Source organism: Eremomyces bilateralis (genome assembly GCF_010015585.1).
Source record: "Eremomyces bilateralis CBS 781.70 unplaced genomic scaffold P152scaffold_34, whole genome shotgun sequence".
NCBI lineage: Eukaryota > Fungi > Ascomycota > Dothideomycetes > Eremomycetales > Eremomycetaceae > Eremomyces > Eremomyces bilateralis.
This window is the reverse complement of record NW_022985100.1, coordinates 33,407-54,557: the sequence shown is the minus strand read 5'-3', so window position 1 is coordinate 54,557 and position 21,151 is coordinate 33,407. Positions and strand designations below refer to the sequence as shown.

At 51.6% G+C, this 21,151-nt stretch overlaps 8 protein-coding genes across 8 annotated transcripts in view; 6 read left to right on the top strand and 2 right to left on the bottom strand.

Moving 5' to 3' along the window:
• The first annotated feature begins 265 nt into the window (after window positions 1–265).
• On the top strand, window positions 266–3,264 carry P152DRAFT_462403 (putative phosphoinositide 3-kinase). Its single transcript, XM_033680337.1, has 3 exons — window positions 266–489; window positions 539–625; window positions 676–3,264. The coding sequence occupies exons 1-3, from the start codon at window positions 413–415 to the stop codon at window positions 3,212–3,214; spliced, it is 2,703 nt and encodes a 900-aa protein (XP_033530167.1). The 5' UTR covers window positions 266–412; the 3' UTR covers window positions 3,215–3,264.
• A 2,288-nt stretch (window positions 3,265–5,552) lies between these two features.
• On the top strand, window positions 5,553–9,514 carry P152DRAFT_216253 (WD40 repeat-like protein). Its single transcript, XM_033674455.1, has 3 exons — window positions 5,553–6,575; window positions 6,635–8,262; window positions 8,313–9,514. Exons 1-3 carry the CDS (start codon window positions 5,660–5,662, stop codon window positions 9,333–9,335), a joined length of 3,567 nt encoding a protein of 1,188 aa, XP_033530166.1. The 5' UTR covers window positions 5,553–5,659; the 3' UTR covers window positions 9,336–9,514.
• Window positions 9,515–10,564: 1,050 nt separating this feature from the next.
• P152DRAFT_216100 (uncharacterized protein) lies at window positions 10,565–11,372 on the top strand (the record flags this gene model as incomplete). The annotated part of the gene is made up of 1 exon (XM_033674452.1): window positions 10,565–11,372. A coding segment is annotated over one exon (357 nt), but the record flags the coding sequence as incomplete, so codon positions are not given.
• Window positions 11,373–14,161: 2,789 nt separating this feature from the next.
• On the bottom strand, window positions 14,162–15,687 carry P152DRAFT_462393 (kinase domain-containing protein). Its single transcript, XM_033680336.1, has 4 exons — window positions 15,240–15,687; window positions 14,913–15,184; window positions 14,636–14,853; window positions 14,162–14,588 (listed from the first exon to the last, which is right to left on the bottom strand). Exons 1-4 carry the CDS (start codon window positions 15,341–15,343, stop codon window positions 14,217–14,219), a joined length of 966 nt encoding a protein of 321 aa, XP_033530164.1. The 5' UTR covers window positions 15,344–15,687; the 3' UTR covers window positions 14,162–14,216.
• Window positions 15,688–16,085: 398 nt separating this feature from the next.
• On the top strand, window positions 16,086–16,902 carry P152DRAFT_509776 (uncharacterized protein). Its single transcript, XM_033682628.1, has 3 exons — window positions 16,086–16,320; window positions 16,514–16,659; window positions 16,708–16,902. Exons 1-3 carry the CDS (start codon window positions 16,276–16,278, stop codon window positions 16,808–16,810), a joined length of 294 nt encoding a protein of 97 aa, XP_033530163.1. The 5' UTR covers window positions 16,086–16,275; the 3' UTR covers window positions 16,811–16,902.
• Window positions 16,903–17,547: 645 nt separating this feature from the next.
• Window positions 17,548–18,599, top strand: P152DRAFT_216110 (uncharacterized protein). The gene is made up of 2 exons (XM_033674453.1): window positions 17,548–17,637; window positions 17,702–18,599. Exon 2 carries the CDS (start codon window positions 17,824–17,826, stop codon window positions 18,418–18,420), a length of 597 nt encoding a protein of 198 aa, XP_033530162.1. The 5' UTR covers window positions 17,548–17,637; window positions 17,702–17,823; the 3' UTR covers window positions 18,421–18,599.
• Window positions 18,600–20,434, top strand: P152DRAFT_216111 (Pkinase-domain-containing protein). Its single transcript, XM_033674454.1, has 4 exons — window positions 18,600–19,563; window positions 19,625–19,878; window positions 19,933–20,307; window positions 20,360–20,434. The coding sequence occupies exons 1-4, from the start codon at window positions 18,778–18,780 to the stop codon at window positions 20,385–20,387; spliced, it is 1,443 nt and encodes a 480-aa protein (XP_033530161.1). The 5' UTR covers window positions 18,600–18,777; the 3' UTR covers window positions 20,388–20,434.
• A 446-nt stretch (window positions 20,435–20,880) lies between these two features.
• The window catches only part of P152DRAFT_517433 (alpha/beta-hydrolase), a gene marked incomplete at its 3' end in the record, with an annotated part of 2,437 nt that continues 2,166 nt past the window's right edge, over window positions 20,881–21,151 (bottom strand). Inside the window, exon 2 of the mRNA XM_033683007.1 lies at window positions 20,881–20,904. Within this exon, the coding sequence (XP_033530160.1) occupies window positions 20,881–20,904 (24 nt within the window). The remainder of the gene's footprint in view (window positions 20,905–21,151) is intronic.

The following is a 21,151-nucleotide window of genomic DNA, read 5'->3' as shown; positions in this document are numbered from 1 at the left end:
ATTGCACCGTTGATCGTTACTTGATACTCCCCTTGTTCAATACGAGCACAAAACTGCCGCAAAACCATAATAGAACAGGGGAAAATGGTGTCGTGGCCAATCGGGGGTTCTCCGCTCAGGAAGAGCGCGATCTGTACTAAAAGCACGTGGCAAGGCGTGGCCAGTTTAGTTAAGCTTACTACGTAGTACGTACTACGCAGTAATAGTTTATAGTATGGCATCGGAGAGTTCAGAGTTGCGAGGTACAGTGCTCGGGACAGCTCCGCCCCACTCTCACGTCTTCTCACGGAGCGGATTCAGTCAACAACCTCAATCCCTCGCCATCCATACGTATGTCTACCCTAACTTTGACCGGATAGTTCTTTAAGACTCCGGATATTTTCCGGAATGCTATCGGAATGACTCTACTGCCATGAGCAACTCAAACCCTTCGCTGGTGTACTCATTCGCCAGCTCCTCTTCTCTGGAGCTGCCCGTGAGCGTGAAGATGTTCGTATCCCCCAATTTCGAGGTCGGAATAGGAACTGATATAGGGTAGCAACACCCTAGAAGGCCTTCATGAGCCGCTACGGCATTCGACCCTCTTGAGGCAGCCTGAACTTCGCTATCGAGGCTCCAACCAGAGGTTCGAAACCATACCCAGTTCCCGAGAGCGGTTGCTAACCACCGCTTCAGCCCACATTCTGAGCTATATGTGACTGCGCAGTTATGGGCAGATAGTAAGCCTTTGACCGTCGCAGTGCAGACTCCATATAAGGTCTTTAAGCACGCGCGAAGATGGGACGAATGGCTCACCCTCCCCATCGACTACTCGACCATCCCACTCTCTGCCCAGCTCGCCATCACAGTATGGGATCTATCGCCCGTCGGCTCGGACGAATGGTCTTCCCACGCCATTCCCTTCGGTGGAACGACGATTCCCCTTTACGACCGAGATAATACCCTACAAAAAGGAAGGCAGCGATGTCGGTTACACTTGGACCGCGTAGCGGATGGATTGTCCGAGACCACAACCCCATATCAACTGCGACAGGATCGGCGAACGCGAGCGAATAGCCACGGTGGAGTGATCACGCACCGCTATGAACAAGACTCGGAGATGGGCCGGCTCGAGGCGTTGGTTAAGAAACACGAGATGAACGAGATTCCGGAAAACAAGTGGCTGGACCATCTTGTATTTCGACAGATTGAAAAGCTTCAGAGGAGTAGCTTCAAACAAGCAAGGAACTTCCAAAGCCCCGATTCGGACGAGAAGGACAAGGGTGGAGAGAAGGACTTGTTTTATCTGTATATCGAATTCCCACGGTTCGATCACCCCGTGGTCTTCACCGATCACGAGTATCCGGCACCCCCTATTGCAGGTGTCGGCTCTGGCTCCCTCCCCTCCCATAAACCGCCCGTCGAAGTGTCCGTCGGGCCTGGGATCGACTCCGGTGACGCGGGCGACCCAGCGATCGGCCGGATGGTAAGGATCTACGACCCCGAAGTCGGGACGAGAGATAATCCTCCCGAAAGCAAACATCGACGATTGGTTCGAAGTCACCGGACGGGCCTGCTTGATCGCGACCTCCGGCCCAACGCGAAGATTCGCGATGAACTGAACATGATCATGTCGTACGGTCCGACGCAAGAGCTGAATGCGGAGGAGAAAGATCTGGTGTGGAAGTTCCGGCATCATCTTACCCGCGATAAGCGAGCTCTTACGAAGTTCGTGAAGTCGGTCTCGTGGACGGACGCCAATGAGTCGAAGCAAGCCGTTCAGATACTGCCGCGATGGACGGAGATTGATGTGGATGACGCGTTGGAGCTGCTCGGCTCGACATTCGATAATCCTGCCGTGCGAGCATACGCAGTGGATCGACTGCGCAAGTCGGATGACGAAGATCTTTTGGTCTACCTCCTTCAACTGGTACAAGCGCTGAAGTTCGAGCCATTAGCACAGCCAACGGAAGATGGGAGTGAGCCTCAGGACTCATCGTTGGCTTCATTCCTCGTCAGTAGAGCCGCGAACAATTTCGTGCTGGGCAATTACCTCCACTGGTACCTGATGGTCGAGTGTGATGACCGATCGCCTGAACAAGAGCAAGAACATAGAAGGCTATTCGCAAAAGTGGAATATGAGTTCATGACACAGCTCATGAAGCACCCTCAGGGGCAGGCGACACGAAAGATCTTGCTGAGACAAGGCGAGCTGGTTGCGGTCCTGTCGAAATTATCGAAGGACATTCGAAACTCACGGGAGGACCGAATACGAAAGGTCGAGACCCTCAAAAAATTCCTCGCGGACCCCAAAAACGATATGGTCCAGATCGATCCTCCGTTACCTCTCCCCTTGGACCCAACCGTGTCGGTGGTCGGATGCTACCCCGAAGACAGTAGCGTGTTCAAATCCAGCCTCCTCCCTCTCTACATCAACTTCAAAACCTCTGACGGCCGCCAATACCCCATCCTCTTCAAAACCGGCGACGACCTCCGCCAAGACCAGCTCGTCATCCAAATCATCACCCTCATGGACCGCCTCCTCCAAAAGGAGAACCTCGACCTCAAACTCTCCCCCTACCGCATCCTTGCCACCGCCACCGTCGCTGGCGCCGTCCAATTCGTCCCCTCCATGACTCTCTCCAACGTCGTCACCCGCCACCGCTCCATCCTCGCCTACCTCCGCGCCAACAACCCCGACGACCGCGCCCCCCTCGGCGTCCGCCCCCTCGCCATGGACACCTACGTCAAGTCCTGCGCCGGCTACTGCGTTATCACCTACATCCTCGGCGTCGGCGATCGTCACCTCGACAACCTCCTCCTCGCCCCCACCGGGCACTTCTTCCACGCGGACTTCGGCTACATCCTCGGCCGCGACCCGAAGCCGTTCGCCCCGCTCATGAAGCTCCCGCGGGAGATGGTCGATGGGATGGGCGGCGCACAGCACCAGTACTACCAGCAGTTCCTGCAGCACTGCTTCACAGCGTACACGACGCTGCGCAAGAGCGCGAACCTGATCCTGAACCTGTTCGCGCTGATGAGCGAGGCGAACATCCCGGACATCCGCATCGAGCCGGATAAGGCGGTGCTGAAGATCCAGGAGCGGTTTCATTTGGAGTTGACGGAGGAGGAGGCGATTCGGCACTTTGATGCCTTGATTCAGGATAGTGTGAATGCGTTTATGCCGGTCGTGATTGATCGGTTGCATGGTTTAGTCCAGAATTGGAGGGCTTGATGAGCTTTAGAGAGTATATGTCTCCCGCTTGAATGAATGATACCCATGAATCAATATTACCGCAGAAACTCGATCCAGTGCCTAGTGAATCTAATATATCCAGGTAATTTAGTCTCAGGGGCGGTATTCAATTGTTGCTACAATAAGTAGACATGTGTCTGTGCACACCCCCGAAAATCACCAAATCTGATCGCCATACACCGTATCTTGAGATACGCTGAAAACACATACAAATGCAAATTCAGTCTACTTTTTTGATTTCTTAATTGGGAAATATCTAATATTTGGTATGCCACCCTTTTGCCTTGCTTACCGCCTGTAGACGTCGCGGAATTGAGTCGATCAGCTCTCGGATCGTCTCCTGCGGGATCGCCCACCACGCCTCCTTTAACGCCGCATTCATGGCCTCCCGTGCCTCCTCCGAGGCGCCCATCGTCTTTCAATTCAGGGTGGAGCTCTAGGACCATGGTTTTCAACAGATGCCACATGTGTTCGATGGGGTTGATGTCTGGGGAATTGGCCGGCCAATCGATGACCCAAATGCCGTGCGTCTCCAGCCATTCTTGGGTGATTTTGGCCGTATGGATCCTTGCGTTATCCTGCATAACAACATCCCCGGGTTCATACGTAGGGAGAAGTCCCGCCTCTAACGTAGCGATGTAGGATTTCGCGGAATAGCCCTGTCTTGCGGAGGTTTCGTCGCGGTCCATGATCACCAGGTCTGACCTCCCATCACGCGAGATTGAGCCCCATATCATCTGTGAAATGGCCTTGCCAGAGGTCTTAGGCTCTACCATTTGCGGATCATATGCCTCGTGGTACAGGCGCCATACCCATACCTGCTTACCGCCCGCCCCTTTCTCATACGAGCACTCGTCCGTGGAGTGGGGCCGGGAGAAGTCGAATTTAAGGAATTCGTGGGCAAACCGGAGGCGGTCTTTTGCGTGATGGGGCTTCAGGTGAGGCCTCTTCTTCGCTCGCCATTTCGTAAGGTGATATTTCTTAAGGGTTCGGTAGATGATCTTCCTAGAAACGCGGAGGTACGAAATACCTGCGAGGAGCTCTCCGTACTCCATTTGAGGAAATCGACGCACGATTTGAACGATATGCCGTTCGTCAGAGCGTGATAACTTATGGGGACCCCCTTCACGGGGTAAGGATACGGTGGTTTTGTGTTCTTCCCACCTCTCCATAGTCCCATACACCGCGCGTCGAGAGACGCGAAAGTTGCGCGCGATTTCAGTCTTTGGTTTACCATCTTCAACAGCCTGAATAATCCCAGCTCTTTGAGAGACTGATAACTCCTTATTAGGCCTTCGATTACCACTAATTTCTGTGCCAAAAGACCTCATTTTGGTAAAGTTATTGATTGTCCAAGTAAGTGGTGGGTGTAGAGATATCAGCTGAGACTGGGGTCTGTGCCCAGACTCTTGGCTTAACTAGTTATCAGTAGTTAGTCAGTACTTTAGATTGAACTTGATCCTGAAGAGCCGGATCCTACGAAAACAGGCTGTTCCTGCAGCTATTTTATATGATTTACAATGGTGATCTTTTCTTTAAAAAGGGAAAGAATAGGGGTATAGAATCGAATACGGAATGAAGCCGTGGGGAAACGCCAAGAAACAGATATTCTGTGACACGATCAGATTAGAGGCATGTGAGTGAGGGGTTCTCTTTTATTCATATTTGTTGCTACACGTCCGTACTATGGTAAGCAAACGCCGTCATTCATTCGTCCCTTACTACGTAGTATACCATCGACATATTAGTGATTGGCTTCGTCTGGAGCATTTGGCGTTCGTATCAGACTAAAATTTCTACAAAGTCAACTGTCCATTCCGCCTTTACGGAGCATCGCTTACAATTTTTCTACCAGGTGTCTTGTCGAAGAAAGGCTTGAAAGCCCTATGACTCGCAACATCTAGCGGATCTGTTTATATTCTGTAAATACTCTTGCTTCACAGCGGTACTAAGTTCTCTCACCTTGCTCGTGAAGTGCCTGCTCACTCCTTTGACGAAATTGCTAATCATGCTGCGCATACTTAATTCTGAAAGGAGCACCGCCACCAGACTGGCCAATGGCACGGCAGCAAATGCAGTTGCCTGTGAATGGGACACCTGCACACCAGCCGCCTCGCTGGAGCGCAGCAAGGCTGAGATACGACGATGTTACTGCTCTCTGCTAAACCATTCCTTCATCTTTGTATCTCCGCACTCTCGCATGCCTTAGGTGTTATACTGGTCATGCCATTCTCTTTACCCCCTGTGAATGCCTATTCGAGCGAGACTAAGTAGTCTCTTAGTATAACTACTTTCCTTCACATCCTATGGATTCCGTCTCGCAGGCATCGCGCCGACTCTACCGACTTCCAACTTGAAGTATGAGTGGAGCAACCTCAGTAAGTCTGACTGGGTTACCTAAGAACACACCACTAACACGTTCTCATGAAGAGTCGAACCTCCGCAGAAGCTACGAGAATTGATAACCAACGCTTTGCCCAGATCAGAACGGCTTTGGAGGACAAAAGGCTAGTAATCGTCATTGGCGCGGGGGTGACACTGAGCGCAACAGCAACTCAGTCTGGAGAAACACTCGCTCAGTTGTCCTGGTTCGGCTTGATACGACATGGTCTGGACTATGTTGTCGCAGATGGCCAAATTGACAGGAACCACTACAGGCTAAGTCACGCACGCGAAATACTTGATTCCCATCCCGAGGATCTGTTAGAAGCAGCACGCATACTCAAGTTTTTCTTGGACCAGGCTCATCAATGGCCTACTTGGCTAAAAGCTGTATTTGGAGATCTTTCCAAGGAAGTGAGGCATCCTGCTGCGCTAGATGTGTTGAAATCTCTCCACGACAGAGGAGCGATGCTTCTCACAACGAACTATGATGATCTTTTTGAAGAAGGCTACTGCAGATTGCCTCGCATCAGCCGGTCACATCACGACGACCTCCTGAAGTTCCAAAGTCGAGATCTTCGCGGAATTCTTCATGTACACGGCAGCTACCACGACCCTTCGGATGTCATCTTGGACGCTACGGACTACGAGAAGGTCCAATACTCAGAGATTAAGACCGTGCTGAGAGCGCTCTGGAACACCCACACTATTTTGTTTGTTGGCTGCGGATCTGGATTAGAGGACCCAAACTTCGGCGCACTCTTGGAATGGGCGTGCAAGGACCAAAAAAATATCCCCAATCGACATTGTCTATTGGTCCGGACCGGCGATCCTCTTAACCTCAAGCCTCTCGTGCGATTACAATTCGGCCCACAGTATTCAGATCTTGTGCCCTACCTGCAGCGACTGCTGGAAGACCCCGAGCCGCTAGCAGCAGGACAATTGACTGGCCGATTTCGTAAGTGATATTCGATATTACAAAGGCTAGGGATAGATCTATGCTAACTGTAGAGTAAGATCGTGAATCTACGTCCGAGAGTCCGAACCCAAAGAGAAGGAGGCTAATAGCAGAGAAGGGCTCAGAGAACGAACTCGATCGCCTGCCATTCTCCGCTGAAGCACCATTCAATTCATTTCAAAAACAACACGAGCCTACATGCCTCCCGAATACCCGTGTCAATATTCTGGAAGAAATATTCAACTGGGCTGACGGACAGGATGAACGGTGCATCTTCTGGTTGAACGGCCTAGATGGGACGGGAAAGTCTACGATTGCTCGTACTGTTGCGCGCAGATGTTTCGACTCAGTCCGTCTTGGGGCCAGCTTTTTCTTCTCAAGAGGTGGTGGAGACGTTGGTCATGCTGGCAAATTCGTAACAAGCATTGCAGTACAGCTTGCAAGAAACGTTCCTGCTCTCTATCAACATATCTATAACGCTATTACAGAGCGCAGCGATATTGCTGACCAGTCCCTTCGCGATCAATGGAACCATCTCGTCGTCGGTCCGTTTTTAAAGCTGGACGGCAAAGACTCCCGATCCTCATATATTCTAGTCATTGATGCTCTCGATGAGTGTGCTGAGGATGTCAACATCCGGATCATTCTACAACTTTTAACCGAGATAAGATCGCTAACGAATGCCCGACTACGAATCTTTTTAACAAGCAGACCTGAGATTCCGATCCGATATGGGTTCCGTCAAATACCAGATGCGGAATATCAGGACTTCATCCTCCACAACATTTCACCACCAGTTGTGGACCACGACATCACTATTTTCCTAAAAGACAATCTAAGACTTATCGGGCAGGAACGCTCTCTAGGCGCTGACTGGCCCAGCGGAGATAACATTAGACGTCTGGTTCAGAATGCAAGTGGCCTATTCATCTGGGCGGCAACAGCATATCGGTTCATCCGTGATGGGAGACGATTTACAGAAAAGAGACTGGCTACAATTCTTGACGGCCGTAGCAATGATGCTACGGCACCAGAGAAGCACCTCAACGGAATTTACATTACTGTTCTCAGGTGTTCCGTTTCCCTAGACTATTCGGATGAGGAGAAAGAAGAGTTGTACGGAATGCTGAGACAAATTCTTGGGAGTATAGTTCTACTCCTCTCCCCACTCTCTTCCCCTTCCCTAGGCAGGCTTATCCGCCTTCCAACCAAGGACATTGACCAGACGTTAGACGACCTTCATGCAATACTAGACATTCCAGAGGACCGACGTCGCCCGCTTCGACTACACCACCCCTCATTTCGCGACTTCCTCCTTGACAAGAAGAGATGTAGTGATTCAAACTTCTGGGTGAACGAGAAGCAAGTACATGGGGCCTTAGCTACGAGCTGTATACAGCTAATGTCGACCACTCTTAAGCAGGATATCTGTGGGATAGAAGCTCCAGGAGTACTCATAGCTGACGTACCAAGCCATCGAGTGGAGCAATATCTTACTCCAGAGGTTCAATATGCATGTCTCTACTGGGTCCAGCACCTTCAGAAGAGTAATACTCAACTTCAGGACAACGACCAAGTCCATGAATTCCTACAGGTGCATCTGTTATACTGGCTTGAGGCGCTGAGCTGGATGCGAAGAGTCTCTGAGGGGATCCATGCGGTCACCTTATTAGAGACCTTTGCCCTGGTAAATAAGCCACCAGAATTACACGAATCTTTCAGCTTAATTTTTGTCAGGCATATGACTGTCCGCGTCTCTCCGAGTTTATTCATGATGCCAAACGATTTACACTATATAATCAGCAAGTGATGGAGCGCGCTCCCCTCCAGATCTACTCTAGTGCGTTGATATTTACACCTACGACGAGTATAGTGAAGAGGCAGTTTAAAGACTGGGTACCTCGATGGATGCAAAATTTGCCTAACGTCGAGAAATATTGGAGTGCTCTACTCCAGACGCTCGATGGACATAGCAACGCGGTCAACGCCGTGGCCTTCTCGCCCGACGGCAAAGTGATCGCGTCGGGCTCCTACGACGAGACGGTCCGGCTCTGGGACGCCGGGTCAGGAGCGGCCCTCCAGACGCTCGACGGCCATAGCAACGCGGTCAGCGCCGTGGCCTTCTCGCCCGACGGCAAAGTGATCGCATCGGGCTCCCACGACAGGACGGTCCGGCTCTGGGACGCCGGGTCAGGAGCGGCCCTCCAGACGCTCGACGGCCATAGCCGCGCGGTCAGCGCCGTGGCCTTCTCGCTCGACGGCAAAGTGATCGCATCGGGCTCCTACGACAGGACGGTCCGGCTCTGGGACGCCGGGTCAGGAGCGGCCCTCCAGACGCTCGACGGACATAGCCACGCGGTCAGCGCCGTGGCCTTCTCGCCCGACGGCAAAGTGATCGCATCGGGCTCCCACGACGAGACGGTCCGGCTCTGGGACGCCGGGTCAGGAGCGGCTCTCCAGACGCTCACAGTCGATGCCATTGCTAAAACCCTTTCGTACTCTGATGATGGGAGATTCCTCCGGACTGATAGGGGACATCTATTTGTTGCATCTTCTTCCTATGACTCAGCTATTTCTCAACCGAATTCCCCACACGCAATTTTTTTGAAGGAGCAATGGGTAAGCTGGGGCACGAAAGCCATGCTTTGGCTTCCTTCCGAATATCGGCAATGCTGCGTTGACATTCACGGCAATGTTGTTGCTTTGGGATGCCGCTCTGGCAGGGTGACGGTTATGGTATTCGACTTTGAATTTCCCTAGACCTCCACCCCACCCACCTCCGTCTTGGTTGACGTCGCTTTATATCTTTTCGAAAGTGGCGAGAGTGGCAACGCTTATGAACGCTATTAAATTTTAAATGGTGCTATGTTAATTATTAAGCTCTGCATGGGCTTACCTCAGCGTAGGCGCTTTGGATTTAAATGGGAATTACTGTCAAAATCCAAATCTCCAAAGTCTGAAGCTGGACGAACTGAAAACCCAAAGTTGGAAATCCAAAAACGGACGCCAGGTTCTGTGCAAGGTGTTGGCATTAATTACAGGCTATAACAGGCAGGTTCAGGACCCGCGCGATAATGAAATCAAAATGTTTTCGACTAAACGGAAGACCTGCCGGAAATGCAGTCAAAATCCTCCATTTTTGGAGGCAACTTCGGTACCACATTGTCACGGCGGTACTTTTCGTTGCTTTTAGGCGTTGATGGATGGATGCACAAAGGAGTGGGTAAGGCAGAAATACATGTGAAAGCTGAAGGAAAAGAGGTCACAGCGATTCGCGGATGTAAGTATCGGCATAGACAGATGAAGATTTTCAGACCAAATGATATTAATGGGGATTGGAATGACCTCTTCAATGAGATCTATAAGTTCGAAGCCCCCAGTCGCGTGGTAAACAAATTACTCGCAGGCAACGCATTATCGAGGTTGAAATACTACCCCTTGGGAGGGTTTGGGGGTCGATCGAGCAATGGGGCAGTGGGTGCTGGGTTATTTACCGCTCATAAGCGACGGTGATACGTATATAGCTAGTGGTGGGTTTGAATATCTAAAGAGTAGGTAGTATGACATAGAGCGAGAGCTGGAACATATCGAAATTGGCATCATGCAGATAAATAGCACTATTGAGGGCTTGATTGATGGAAGGACATGATCGACTCCTGGTACTGGATAGAGCTGGTTTAAAGACAATGGGGTGCACGAGTACAATTTATACACAGCCGTTAAAAGGGAGATGGATGTGATTTCAATTGCAAGATGTGTAGTTTAAGAGGGGTTCTTGCGGGATATATAGATCATTGAGCTGCATTATGAATTGAGAGTAGTAGGCATCACTTGTTAGACAACATATCAGAAACTCGATATACTTTCGTCTTTGACAATATTATAGTAAAAGAGACGCCGGCATGTCGACCGCCAGAATGGCCGGCTTGCCCACCGTGCACGCTCATTGGCCGATGCCCATTGTCCGAAGATTTCCCGCCTGTTCTGGCCGGTCCGCCTACTTCGATCTCACATATAAAACGCGCATCCCACCATTCCTTCTTCTGCCGTTTTATTTCATTCTTGGCTGTTGCCGTTCCTTTAACCCAAACCCCTCAACTACTGCAGCGACCGAGAGATCCACGGCCGCTCATCATCCCTCGCTCCCTGGTTGCCCTTCGGCTTCCCTCCTTCGCTCCGCCCTGTTTCTCTGCTTTCGCTGCATTCGCTTGCAGCCCCACTCCTCCTTATCGCCGTTCCAAGTATTTCACTCTGTCCACACGGCGCTAGGGTCTCTTTTACTGGTCATTTCGTCTTCGAGGAGCTCGTCTACCTGGTTTACCAGGCACGCCTCCCGTTTCCATTGACACCGTTTCTCTCCCTCTCTAGAGAAAGACTTGACTGTCTCCCCGAATCCGAATCCAACCTCCTCGCTCTCCACGGCCCTGCTCAAGTCCAACAGGCGGCCGAATATCTCGCTTATGCCTTGCTCGCGAGCTCGAGTAGCCCTCGCGGCCTCCGGCATTGGGGCCGTTGATCCCGTTCGGCCACGCCGACTCCAGCGCCTTAGTCCACCGTTATCCTCAATCCGAGTCATGGAAGTCGGTCACAAGGTCCACGGTACATGAAGATCTTGGATCCCTGTATTATTTTTTCGTCCCTTTTGCTGCCTACGTGGCATTGCCGGACTCGTGGGCTGAGCCGGTCTGGATGAGGTGGGGGAGGGGGAGGAAAAGCAAGGCGAGGCAAGCAATGGCGATCGCGTTTATGCACAAGGAGGGCCACGATAGGGCGAGAAGGCGAGACGGCGAGAGGCACACACATGTTACGCTTCCCTCTTTAGCCCCTTGACTTCCCGGAAGTGGTTGGTGAGTTGGAAATCTATCTGACACTCGGCGATCCCGAAGGATCTCCAAGAAACCTGCTCATCTCACTTAGCCTGCTCAGCCCGCTACAGCTCGAGCCCGCGTCTCGGGCAGTCGCTGGAGCGGTCGAGGAGATAGGGATGGCCGGAATGCAAGGGAGTGAAAGGGGCGGAGGGACTTGCTCAAAAACTGAGACGTTATGGAGCGATGGTGCTGTCACCAGACACATGATGCAGCATATTACCACGGTTCCACCCCCGAGAGGCCGCACTGCCATCACTCGCGATTTTCGGACTGAGTTTTATGAGAGAGAGTGTATATGACCGAATACGAGCCAATTTATGCGTCGCTGTTTATGGGTTTAAGCAACCTCATGAGGGGATCTTCCGGTGGAATACCTTAGAATGGTGGATTTGCGCGAAGGAGGCTTTCGTTCCGGTCCAAGACTGAGCCGCCATTTTTCGATCCGCCCCTGGAAGCTGCACACTGTAAGCTCCGAGGCACAGCAGATTCATGCAGCACATTGCTGTACGGACGAGGCGCATCTGCGCTGCCTGCCTGAAACGCGCGATCCTTTACGAAACGAGGGCAGATGGCATGCCTTATTCGAAGGCTATAATAGTCTAATCCAGGATCGGGAACGAGCCACGTCAGCTGAGGCTTTTTCCATCCGGCAGATGAGCGATATCATGCTTGATTGGTTTGTCTCCGCTGCACCTGTGACAGTCCGCTCGATTCTTCCATCTGGAAGACCGCGTCAGCCGCGTCAGGAGGGTGTCCAGGGCGGAGGAGGTGATTTCATGCTGCTGCTGCCCCTCTGGTTGAACGAATGGTTTCGGCCCCTCCACGCTTACTCCTCTTATACGATCCAATTCGGTGGAGCGGCGAGAGTGAGCTGACCTGTTATTCCCTCACGGGAGAGCAGAGTCGAACAAGGAGAGTCCGTCTTACCGCATAAAGTCCCACGATTCCCTCCTCCCACATCTCAAAGGTCATCGACTCTTTCACTTTTAAAGGATCACACGTATTCTGCAGTGAAATCTGCGCTAAAGCGGACATGGCGGTCACTACAGCCCTTTATTCTTTCGATGCTTAATCGCAATATCACTAGCCCGATAACTTTTACAATTAATCTGGCCTGCTAAAGAGCCAGCAACCCGAGCGTCGGATGCTAAAAAGCTGATGCGGAGCTGATACCACTCTTGGCATCTCTTCTAACGACCTATAGACCGATATTGATAACATTCTGAAGGGCGAAGGCTTAACCGAGTCAAAGCCCGCGTAGGAATCAGCCTACGAGGCATCTATAGAAAGCTGTACGGGTGAGTTACTAGAGATACTGCGCGAACAGCTTCAGAAGAGGACTATATACTAACTAATCTCTCTTTAGATGTAGCTATATTCTTCGAAGATAGCAAATCGGACGCTAATTCCGAAGATGAGCTGCCTACTCTTAACGCATTATTGAGTGCGGGCTCCCAGCCGGAAGTCGGTAGCACACCGGCCGCGGATAGAGACCGTGATTCGAGTTCGTCACAAGCGATAGAGAGTGACGAAATTCCGCCCTCTGGACAGAACGGCGAGCCGTCTACTGGTGTCGACATGCTGATAGAATATGACATTGGTCGAGGTTCCTGCTTATCGCTGGGATCTTGGCGGTTGCTTCCGAGGTGGCTTCCGAGATGGCTATTAGCTCCGCTTGGAGGGCGTCTGTATTCGGTGTAAACCCTTTTATGCTGGATTTCTCGAGTCCTGGGATGTTTGGTGCGTGGATTCCGATACCGGTAAGGCCGTTTCTATACGATCCGTCTGTGAAGATGGTTCTTAGGTCTAGCTGGGCTGCCCTTGTTATTGCGGCCGCTTCTTCTTCGATGATGACGCTTGGTGGGTCTTACTACGGCGGCTTGACGAATGCTGCTGTCTTCTTAAGCGATTCTAGTTTGATATATATTGGAATAGCTGGGCTGTGGCTTCGAGTGGGGATCTATGTGTCTTTGCTTTAAAAAGGCGCTTAATAAGTCTCCATCCGTGGTGGTTTTGCGGGTTTTTATGTATCTTGATCTAGTGCTTTCTGGTAAGTTCGTGGAGTCTTTCCTAGACTGTTTCGACTCCTGCCTCGGCGGTTGCGACCTCGATTGCTGCCGATCTAAATATGGCCGTAATTACGCTCGCACCCAGTTTAGTGGCTCTCTCGATGTGGCGGGCCACTGTTCTTGCAGAGCCTGGGAACCATATCTGAGCCCCATAGTCGGTGGTCGGTGTGATTGTCGCCGTAAAGATCTGTCTTGCTGTTTTCGGATTGAGCCCCTATAGTCTCTGGAGCGCCATTGCTGCGATTTCTCAAATTAGTATGGGTCAATACCCCTAACAAGTGTTCAGATTCTTTATTTAAGTTTCGTTACATACGATAATTGCGATACTTTGCTTTCAATTCTAAGCAACGATTTCAGCTTTCTCATATGGGATACCCTTTTTGGAAACGTGATCATCGCACATATTAGTCAATCGATGGCAGCTTACTTGTTTGTCCTAGGTCTTCCGCGTTACCTTCCAATTGCCATCGCCATTTTCATGCAGCCTCAGGTATGCGAACCGATCTATTGTAAGTACTGCTGTCCTGGCCATAACCCCATGCTCCAGCTGGCCTGAATTAAATGATGGGAAGGAGATCCGTGTCGGAAGCTACGCCATCGTTGCGTGCGAAGGCGAGGAAGACGGAGATCGGCCTCCGATAGCGAGGGTATCGCATCGCTTCACGAGGATGTCAAGTGTTATAAAGATCATGAGTTTCCAATATCTAGTTAACCTCGAATCCTGCAAACCAGGGGTGTTCTAACGCCTGACGCGCCGTGATTCGCTTCGTAGGGTCCAGATTCATCATTCCTTGCATGAGATCTTTGAGCTCCGCGTCGTCAACATCTGACCAATTCGAAAACGGTTCGTACGGGATGTAGTCTGCGGCCCGCTCTTCCCAAAGCATTCGCAGGACCTGGCAATTGACTTCCTCATCGCCAACGTGCTTCATGAGCCCATTCAATCCTTCCCGGTCCCCAAAATACGAAACTTGACGCTGCAAGCGAATAAGAGCGGGCAGTGCGCCCTGCGCTTGATGTTTTTGGAAATCACCATCAGGCCCGAATATAACACGCCCTAGCACAGCGTAGATGCACTAAGTAAGTCAGCGAGAAGGGCCCCCATCTAATTCAATACACTTACCACGGCTCCGAAAGAGAATATGTCAGACGGTTTGTTGAGCTCGCCTTTGAAATGCGCCTCTGGACTGCGCCAATTGTCATTGCCAGCCAACATCCCTTTAATGCACCTGCCTTTAGGGAGATAGGCCGTATTTTCGACGTCAGTGATCTGCACCTGTTCGACTATGGTCTCTTGACCGACGTGGCGGCAGTTGGCCATGATATTGTCAGGCTTGATATCTAAGAATGATTAGCTCCGCGTAATGACCTCGTAGAAAGCAAAAAGTTGCTTAGATTACCTAAATGGACGATATCTCGGTCGTGCAATTCGGCAATCCCTCGTAAACTAGCCTTAAGGATTTGCTTCCTGGCTTGCATCGGGATTTGTTTTCTGACAAGGCTCAGGAAGTCGTCGGTCAGGTATCTGTATACAAATATGCGCTGATCTAGGATGGTGTCCGACGGTAACCGAATGTATGGATTTTCGCGAAGTCTAGGCCGTATGTTCTCATTGAAGCCTGAGAATATATCTTTGGGAATATCCTTCAAGACAAATTTATCATGCCCGGATCTGAAATATCATTAGTTCATGTGTTGAATGACGTGAGTGAAATGGATGCTCGGACGTTGCCAACCAGACGCGACCCAGGTGCGGTCTCTCTTGGATCAATTCTTTAGAGAAATAGCGACCTCCAGCAGCACCAACCAATTCACTAGAGGTAGATGCCATCTTGACACTCGTTCGGAGCATGCTGTTGATAACGGCTGGCCAGCTTTGCTGGAAGCCTTGGTGCTCTCGTAACAGGATGCGATAAGGGGATCTTGCGGAGTGACTTGGCCGGAATTGGCATCACATGCAAGATCTAGCCAATTAGACAATCAATTATATATAGATCACGAATCGTCGTCTGAAGAGAGTGGTATGCGATATCCTGATGCTGTCGAAGCGCTTAAGATGAAATCTTGACTAACCGCCCGCTAAATGAAAGCCAATGGGTTGGGGGCTTCGCTTGGGCTCTTACGTACCCCGCTGTGCCCATTAAGCCCCCAGCGGGTCCCAGGCGAAGGCCCAATCACGGGCCTTCGTTTAGCACGGGCGGGCAAGACTGTATTAAGTGTTGGGTTCTTGGCTCAATTCCTAACTTGACGTCTTGACCTTGCCCCTTGGGCTTCTGCCTGGCAAAAAAATAATTGTTCTCGCTTGCGAATGTCTGCCTTGGGTTGCTGGCATCGACTGCAACGGCTCTGTCTGCTGATGCATTGATGCTCACGGCTAAGCATGGGTTATAAGTTTATGTTTCAATCTTAGCAACAGCCTCCACTGGACATCAGTGGGAGATGATCGGCACTTTGCGTCCCTACGACTCTACTACCCTAGTCCTTCTTAACCGCGCCCCTAGCGCCTACTGAAGTCTGTAAGGCATGCGTCGCTGTATAGTATCGCGGCAGCGCCTACCGTGACACATCTAAGGGCGCTGTGGCTCTTGCGTTTCATAGCCTTTTATGAGCATAAATAGATCTGGTCTGGCTCTAATTCGACATTCCTTCTCTCAAATCCGAATCACCCTTTGCAACGCCGACACAGCATCACATTTGATCCGAACCATACCTTCATTGGCTCCCTAACCCACCTCAACCTTCTCTTCGGCATCCCGAGGTAAAATGTACAGAGCCAGCCAACTCATCAATACTATGACCACTGTTACGGCACGGTAGCTGGATGCACACAACATACACGTAGCCAAAGATATTCTAGATTAAGCTAAAGAAGAGAACAAGAAAGGGAAGCTTTCTTGTTTACATCGGAGAGGTTGGACTCTGATTTACCCTTAACCTAATCAGGCTTAGGCTCTCAGCCTGAGCCAACCAAGGGTTTCAACCCATAACAACCACAACTAAGGGGAAGGCGATCGCCGTCGCATACGTCACTAAGACGGACGTCTGGGAACGTCCCTTTCTTCACCAGAGCACCCAGGACGAGTTCGTTGAGGTCGCCGAGAAGTATAAGGACGATTTGAAACCAGAGACGGCCAAGGTTGCGATGAAGTGAGTCTTATGTATGAAATGCGGAATCTTTCTCTCATACCGTTTTAGGGAAGCGGAGCATCCAAGCACAAATGATCCAACCCAACACTACTCCGCGTTCGAACTAGACAAGGATGGCAACGTGATTGCATCGAAGCATTACTACAAGTAAGTGTAGAATGGCGGAACTGAGAACATCGGGGGCGTATAATTGGGCGAGAGAACGGCCGACGGGATCGAGAAAATAATTAAAGTTGGTGGGGCATGGCTCAGATCCATGTCGGGGAGTAATAAGGGGAGTTCTGATTGGCGTCAGGGCGTACCAGATTTACCTCCAAAAACGGCGTCACAAACCGCGCAAAACGGAGGTCAATCTGCCGTCAGATTGTTTAAAAGAGATATCTATTATAGGATGAAATTAACTCAATAAGGACGATAATGAAGGAGAAGCAAGAACTGAACATGAGACTGAAGATATCAAACCGGGATTGTACTGTCCTTAACCAGCTTCGATTGACCTATATCATTGTTCATGGGGGCGGGATATACGGTGCGATCTGCGATCGATCAGGTCGAGCTGCTCGTCGGATGACAGCTTGCATCCGAATGGGGCTCTACTCCGCGGAGGATCCGACCCTGCGATACGTTCAAGCCCAAGAGGGGCGTCGCATATCGCCTGTTGCCGTGCCGGATTGAGAGCAGCCATGTGGAGCAGACTCCTTCCGCTATTGATGACTTGCAGGACGGTGAGGGTGGATATTATTATCGCGGACTTGGTGGTGTATAAATAATGCGCCGGCAAGTAATATCAAATCTGGTATCCCGCTCTATATATAGCTACGGTCTAACCCCGCTTCCTTCGTCTCATCTGTTTGGATCGGTGTCTTTGCTGCAAGATACTTCCCGAGTCCTCGTGTTTTACATCTGAGATATCAGGCACGGTAGTGGAAGGGCCACCTTCATACTGACATCAGTGATAGGACTGGATAGAAATATGATGTATACCTTAAGCGGATGAGTATGGAATACGGTCTGAACTCCGAAGCTCACTGTTCCTGTTTAGGTTTAGCGGAAGTGAACCAGCAAAGGCCTCACGATGTCGGAACTCGGAAGCTGGGGAGTGCCTGCGCTGTGTCAGCTAGCTACATGTACTGGCCTACTGCTAAGGACCTGAGGCAGTAAGGCATGAGTAAAGGCGTCAAGGCGTCAATTCCCAGAGCTCCCACCTCCCAACTCCCAGCTGTCACACAATTCCGTCTTCCGCATGTCTCCCCTCGCTCCGTCACCATCCTCTCTGGACTTTCCCTCCCTCCACTCCTCCACTCCAGCACTCCAGCTGTCCCCCACAGCCTCACCCAGACATCTCACCCTCTCCTCCATCTCCAGCCTCTCTCCTCCCCTCCTCCTCTTCCCTCCCCTAAATCTAATCGTCATCACTTCATTTCTCCCCCATTGATGACATCTTGCTTGACATCCGACCCTCTCCATCGTATACCATATCCCACTCTCCGTAGTCGACTCAATTGGCCTCTTCCGTTGAACCTACAGCTTCCCTTCTGCCCAATCCATGCCAGGAATCCCTCTCGCACATCCGTTGTACGAGACGCACATTCCTCGCCCCCCCAGTCCAGCTTCGAAGCCCCAGACCCCACGTTGCAGGCCATCGTATCATTCTCCCACTACTCGCCCTTTTCAACGATCCTCAGAGTTTATCCCCAATTACCCCGGATTCCGAGCTTCCTCTGGGTCCGTTGCGACCTCTGGCGGCTTGCTACATGCTGATCTAGCTCCGGCGTTGCGTCGATCAGGTAGCTTCAGCTTGAGCCGCATTGTTTCGCGCAACGGCAAGAGTCGAATTCGACGGCTTCACGACTCACGACTCATACTTTGATATCGAGTCTATTCAATCCTCACGTATTCGACGCTAAGATCTTGAATCACTACTTCGTCATCGCTATACGAATACCTTGTCTGCGTGCGGAGTCCGATCCCATTCTGCCGGCCGAAACTGGACAAGACACTAGAACCTGAGACACAGCAAGACACATTCACGGTTGCGAAACGTTCATTCACCACAAAATTCCGCCCAGCATACGGTCCCAAACGCCGTGTCGAAAAAGATCCCTTCCTCCCCTCTTCATGCCTAATCTGCACTTCCTCAAGAAAAAGCGGACGAAGGATACTTCGGGTTCCAAGGACCTGGAAACTCCGTCGTCCCCGACAAAGGACACCCTTACCTCTCCCATCGCAGCGGTCTTCAACCGGTTCAAACCTGAAGAGTCCCATCCGTCCGCGACCGCGTCGTCTGCCCAGCCCAGTCAATCGACCGAAGCGTCCGGCACGAACCAGTCGACCACAACCGCTGCCACCTCCGCGGACAGTCAACCTCAAAAAGGGGGAGAGATGGCGTCCGCACTCCAACAGCCTTCCCCGCCAGGGCCGCATCCATCGAGCCATCAGAATTCCCCGAGCATTCAAAACCTCCTTAATAAGGACTCCGAGTCCCAACAGACCCTCACCCCGCAACAGACATCCATAAACTCCACTCCAGCAAATGGCGGCATCCTAATACCGGGTCTCGCAGGCGGGCAGACACCGAACCAGACGATGCGATCTACCAAAGGGAAGTACACCCTCGACGACTTCGACCTCCAGCGGACACTGGGGACGGGAAGCTTTGGTCGGGTGCACCTGGTCAAGTCGAAACATAACCAGCGCTTCTATGCGATCAAGGTCTTGAAGAAGGCGCAGGTGGTGAAGATGAAGCAGGTGGAGCATACGAATGACGAGCGGAGAATGCTGCAGCGGGTTAAGCATCCGTTCTTGATCACGCTGTGGGGCACCTTTCAGGATGCGCGGAATCTATACATGGTCATGGATTTCGTGGAAGGTGGAGAGCTGTTCAGCTTGCTGAGAAAGTCGCAGGTAAGAGATCGGGTTTCCTATAAGGACCTTGAGAACAATAGTATACTGACCACAACAATAGCGATTCCCCAATCCCGTAGCTAAATTCTATGCAGCGGAAGTCACATTGGCACTGGACTACCTGCACTCCATGAACATCATCTACCGCGACCTGAAGCCCGAAAATTTGCTCCTTGACCGCCACGGCCATCTGAAAATCACCGATTTCGGCTTCGCGAAGGAGGTGCCTGACATCACGTGGACTCTTTGCGGAACGCCCGACTACCTTGCCCCCGAAGTCGTCGCTTCAAAAGGGTACAACAAGTCTGTCGACTGGTAAGCCCCCCACCTCTCATCCACCCTATCGAATCATAATGCTCACAAACCTAGGTGGTCCCTCGGCATCCTCATCTTCGAGATGCTCTGCGGCTTCACCCCCTTCTGGGACGGCGGCTCGCCCATGAAGATCTACGAGAACATCCTCAAAGGACGCGTTAAGTACCCGCCGTACATCCATCCGGACGCGCAGGACCTGCTGCAGAAGCTCATCACGCCGGACCTGACGAAGCGGCTCGGCAACCTGCATGGCGGCAGCAAGGACGTTATGACGCATCCCTGGTTCGCGGAGGTCACGTGGGAGCGGCTCGCGAAGAAGGATATCGATGCGCCGTACGTACCACCTGTGAAGGCGGGCATGGGAGATTCGAGCCAGTTTGATAAGTATGCGGAGGAGACGGAGCCGTATGGGGCGGGGGGCGACGATCAGTAAGTGACGCATAATTCCCATCGAGATATATGGCTAATCGATGGCAATTAGGCACGGTCGCTTGTTCGTCGACTTTTAGATGGACAGACTTGGTGTCAGACGCGGAGGAACATCCGGTCTTATCGGCCGAATTGCGGACCTATCTTGGATATCTTGCGCATCGTATCGCCAACCTAATATCTCATCATTTCACATACATCCACGACCGGGACGGATCTTGACGCGATCGCCGCCGACCGGCCCGGTGCGCAGGTCGCCGGCAATAGAGGGGACCGAATCATGCATGCGCCGTGTGGACGGCCACTTGGCGAGTGGTGGTGTTTTTGGGCAACGCGTGTATGGCGGACGGCGGGATTGGGAGGGCTGGAGCTGGTTGGGAAATTGAGCCTCTTAATGCGGTCGGCAACGGCACGAGCACGGGGAAATGATATGCCTTGTATGTTTAGACGGGTATCCATGGATTATTATGTGCAATAAATATTGTTTCGCAGCCGCGTTGACGTGCTGCATTCGCCGTTTCTCACGATATCCCGATTCTCTCGATCTATTTTCATAAGAGAATCAAATGGGTATCATTGCTCGTTAACCCCAGATCGCTATTATGCTCAAAATAATAGGAATCGGCCGGCTCCTCGTACCTTACCCTCCCATCACTGCCCGCATCGCCAACCCCTCCACCCTACGCACGTAAACCCGCATCTGATGCGCCATCGGATCCCCAAACACCGCTGTCCTCAACATTCCATCATCCACCACAAACGCCGCCGGTATCTCCTCCTCCCTCCCACCATCCCCCGCCCCACCTAACCCCAATCCCATCCCCCTCGCCAAACTTCCCTCCCC

Coding starts and splice junctions, on each gene's coding strand:
- P152DRAFT_462403 (XM_033680337.1), top strand. CDS start 413: ATGAGCAACTCAAACCCTTCGCTGGTGTACTCATTCGCCAGCTCCTCT. Junction 490..538: donor CTGCCCGTGAGCGTGAAGAT/GTTCGTATCCCC, acceptor GATATAGGGTAG/CAACACCCTAGAAGGCCTTC. Junction 626..675: donor TATCGAGGCTCCAACCAGAG/GTTCGAAACCAT, acceptor CCACCGCTTCAG/CCCACATTCTGAGCTATATG.
- P152DRAFT_216253 (XM_033674455.1), top strand. CDS start 5,660: ATGAAGAGTCGAACCTCCGCAGAAGCTACGAGAATTGATAACCAACGC. Junction 6,576..6,634: donor ACAATTGACTGGCCGATTTC/GTAAGTGATATT, acceptor CTGTAGAGTAAG/ATCGTGAATCTACGTCCGAG. Junction 8,263..8,312: donor TATTAGAGACCTTTGCCCTG/GTAAATAAGCCA, acceptor AATTTTTGTCAG/GCATATGACTGTCCGCGTCT.
- P152DRAFT_462393 (XM_033680336.1), bottom strand. CDS start 15,343: ATGGCATCTACCTCTAGTGAATTGGTTGGTGCTGCTGGAGGTCGCTAT. Junction 15,185..15,239: donor GGTCGCGTCTGGTTGGCAAC/GTCCGAGCATCC, acceptor ATGATATTTCAG/ATCCGGGCATGATAAATTTG. Junction 14,589..14,635: donor TATTCTCTTTCGGAGCCGTG/GTAAGTGTATTG, acceptor TGACTTACTTAG/TGCATCTACGCTGTGCTAGG.
- P152DRAFT_509776 (XM_033682628.1), top strand. CDS start 16,276: ATGTACAGAGCCAGCCAACTCATCAATACTATGACCACTGTTACG. Junction 16,321..16,513: donor ATACTATGACCACTGTTACG/GCACGGTAGCTG, acceptor ACCACAACTAAG/GGGAAGGCGATCGCCGTCGC. Junction 16,660..16,707: donor ACGGCCAAGGTTGCGATGAA/GTGAGTCTTATG, acceptor ATACCGTTTTAG/GGAAGCGGAGCATCCAAGCA.
- P152DRAFT_216110 (XM_033674453.1), top strand. CDS start 17,824: ATGAGTAAAGGCGTCAAGGCGTCAATTCCCAGAGCTCCCACCTCCCAA.
- P152DRAFT_216111 (XM_033674454.1), top strand. CDS start 18,778: ATGCCTAATCTGCACTTCCTCAAGAAAAAGCGGACGAAGGATACTTCG. Junction 19,564..19,624: donor GCTTGCTGAGAAAGTCGCAG/GTAAGAGATCGG, acceptor CCACAACAATAG/CGATTCCCCAATCCCGTAGC. Junction 20,308..20,359: donor GGGGCGGGGGGCGACGATCA/GTAAGTGACGCA, acceptor GATGGCAATTAG/GCACGGTCGCTTGTTCGTCG.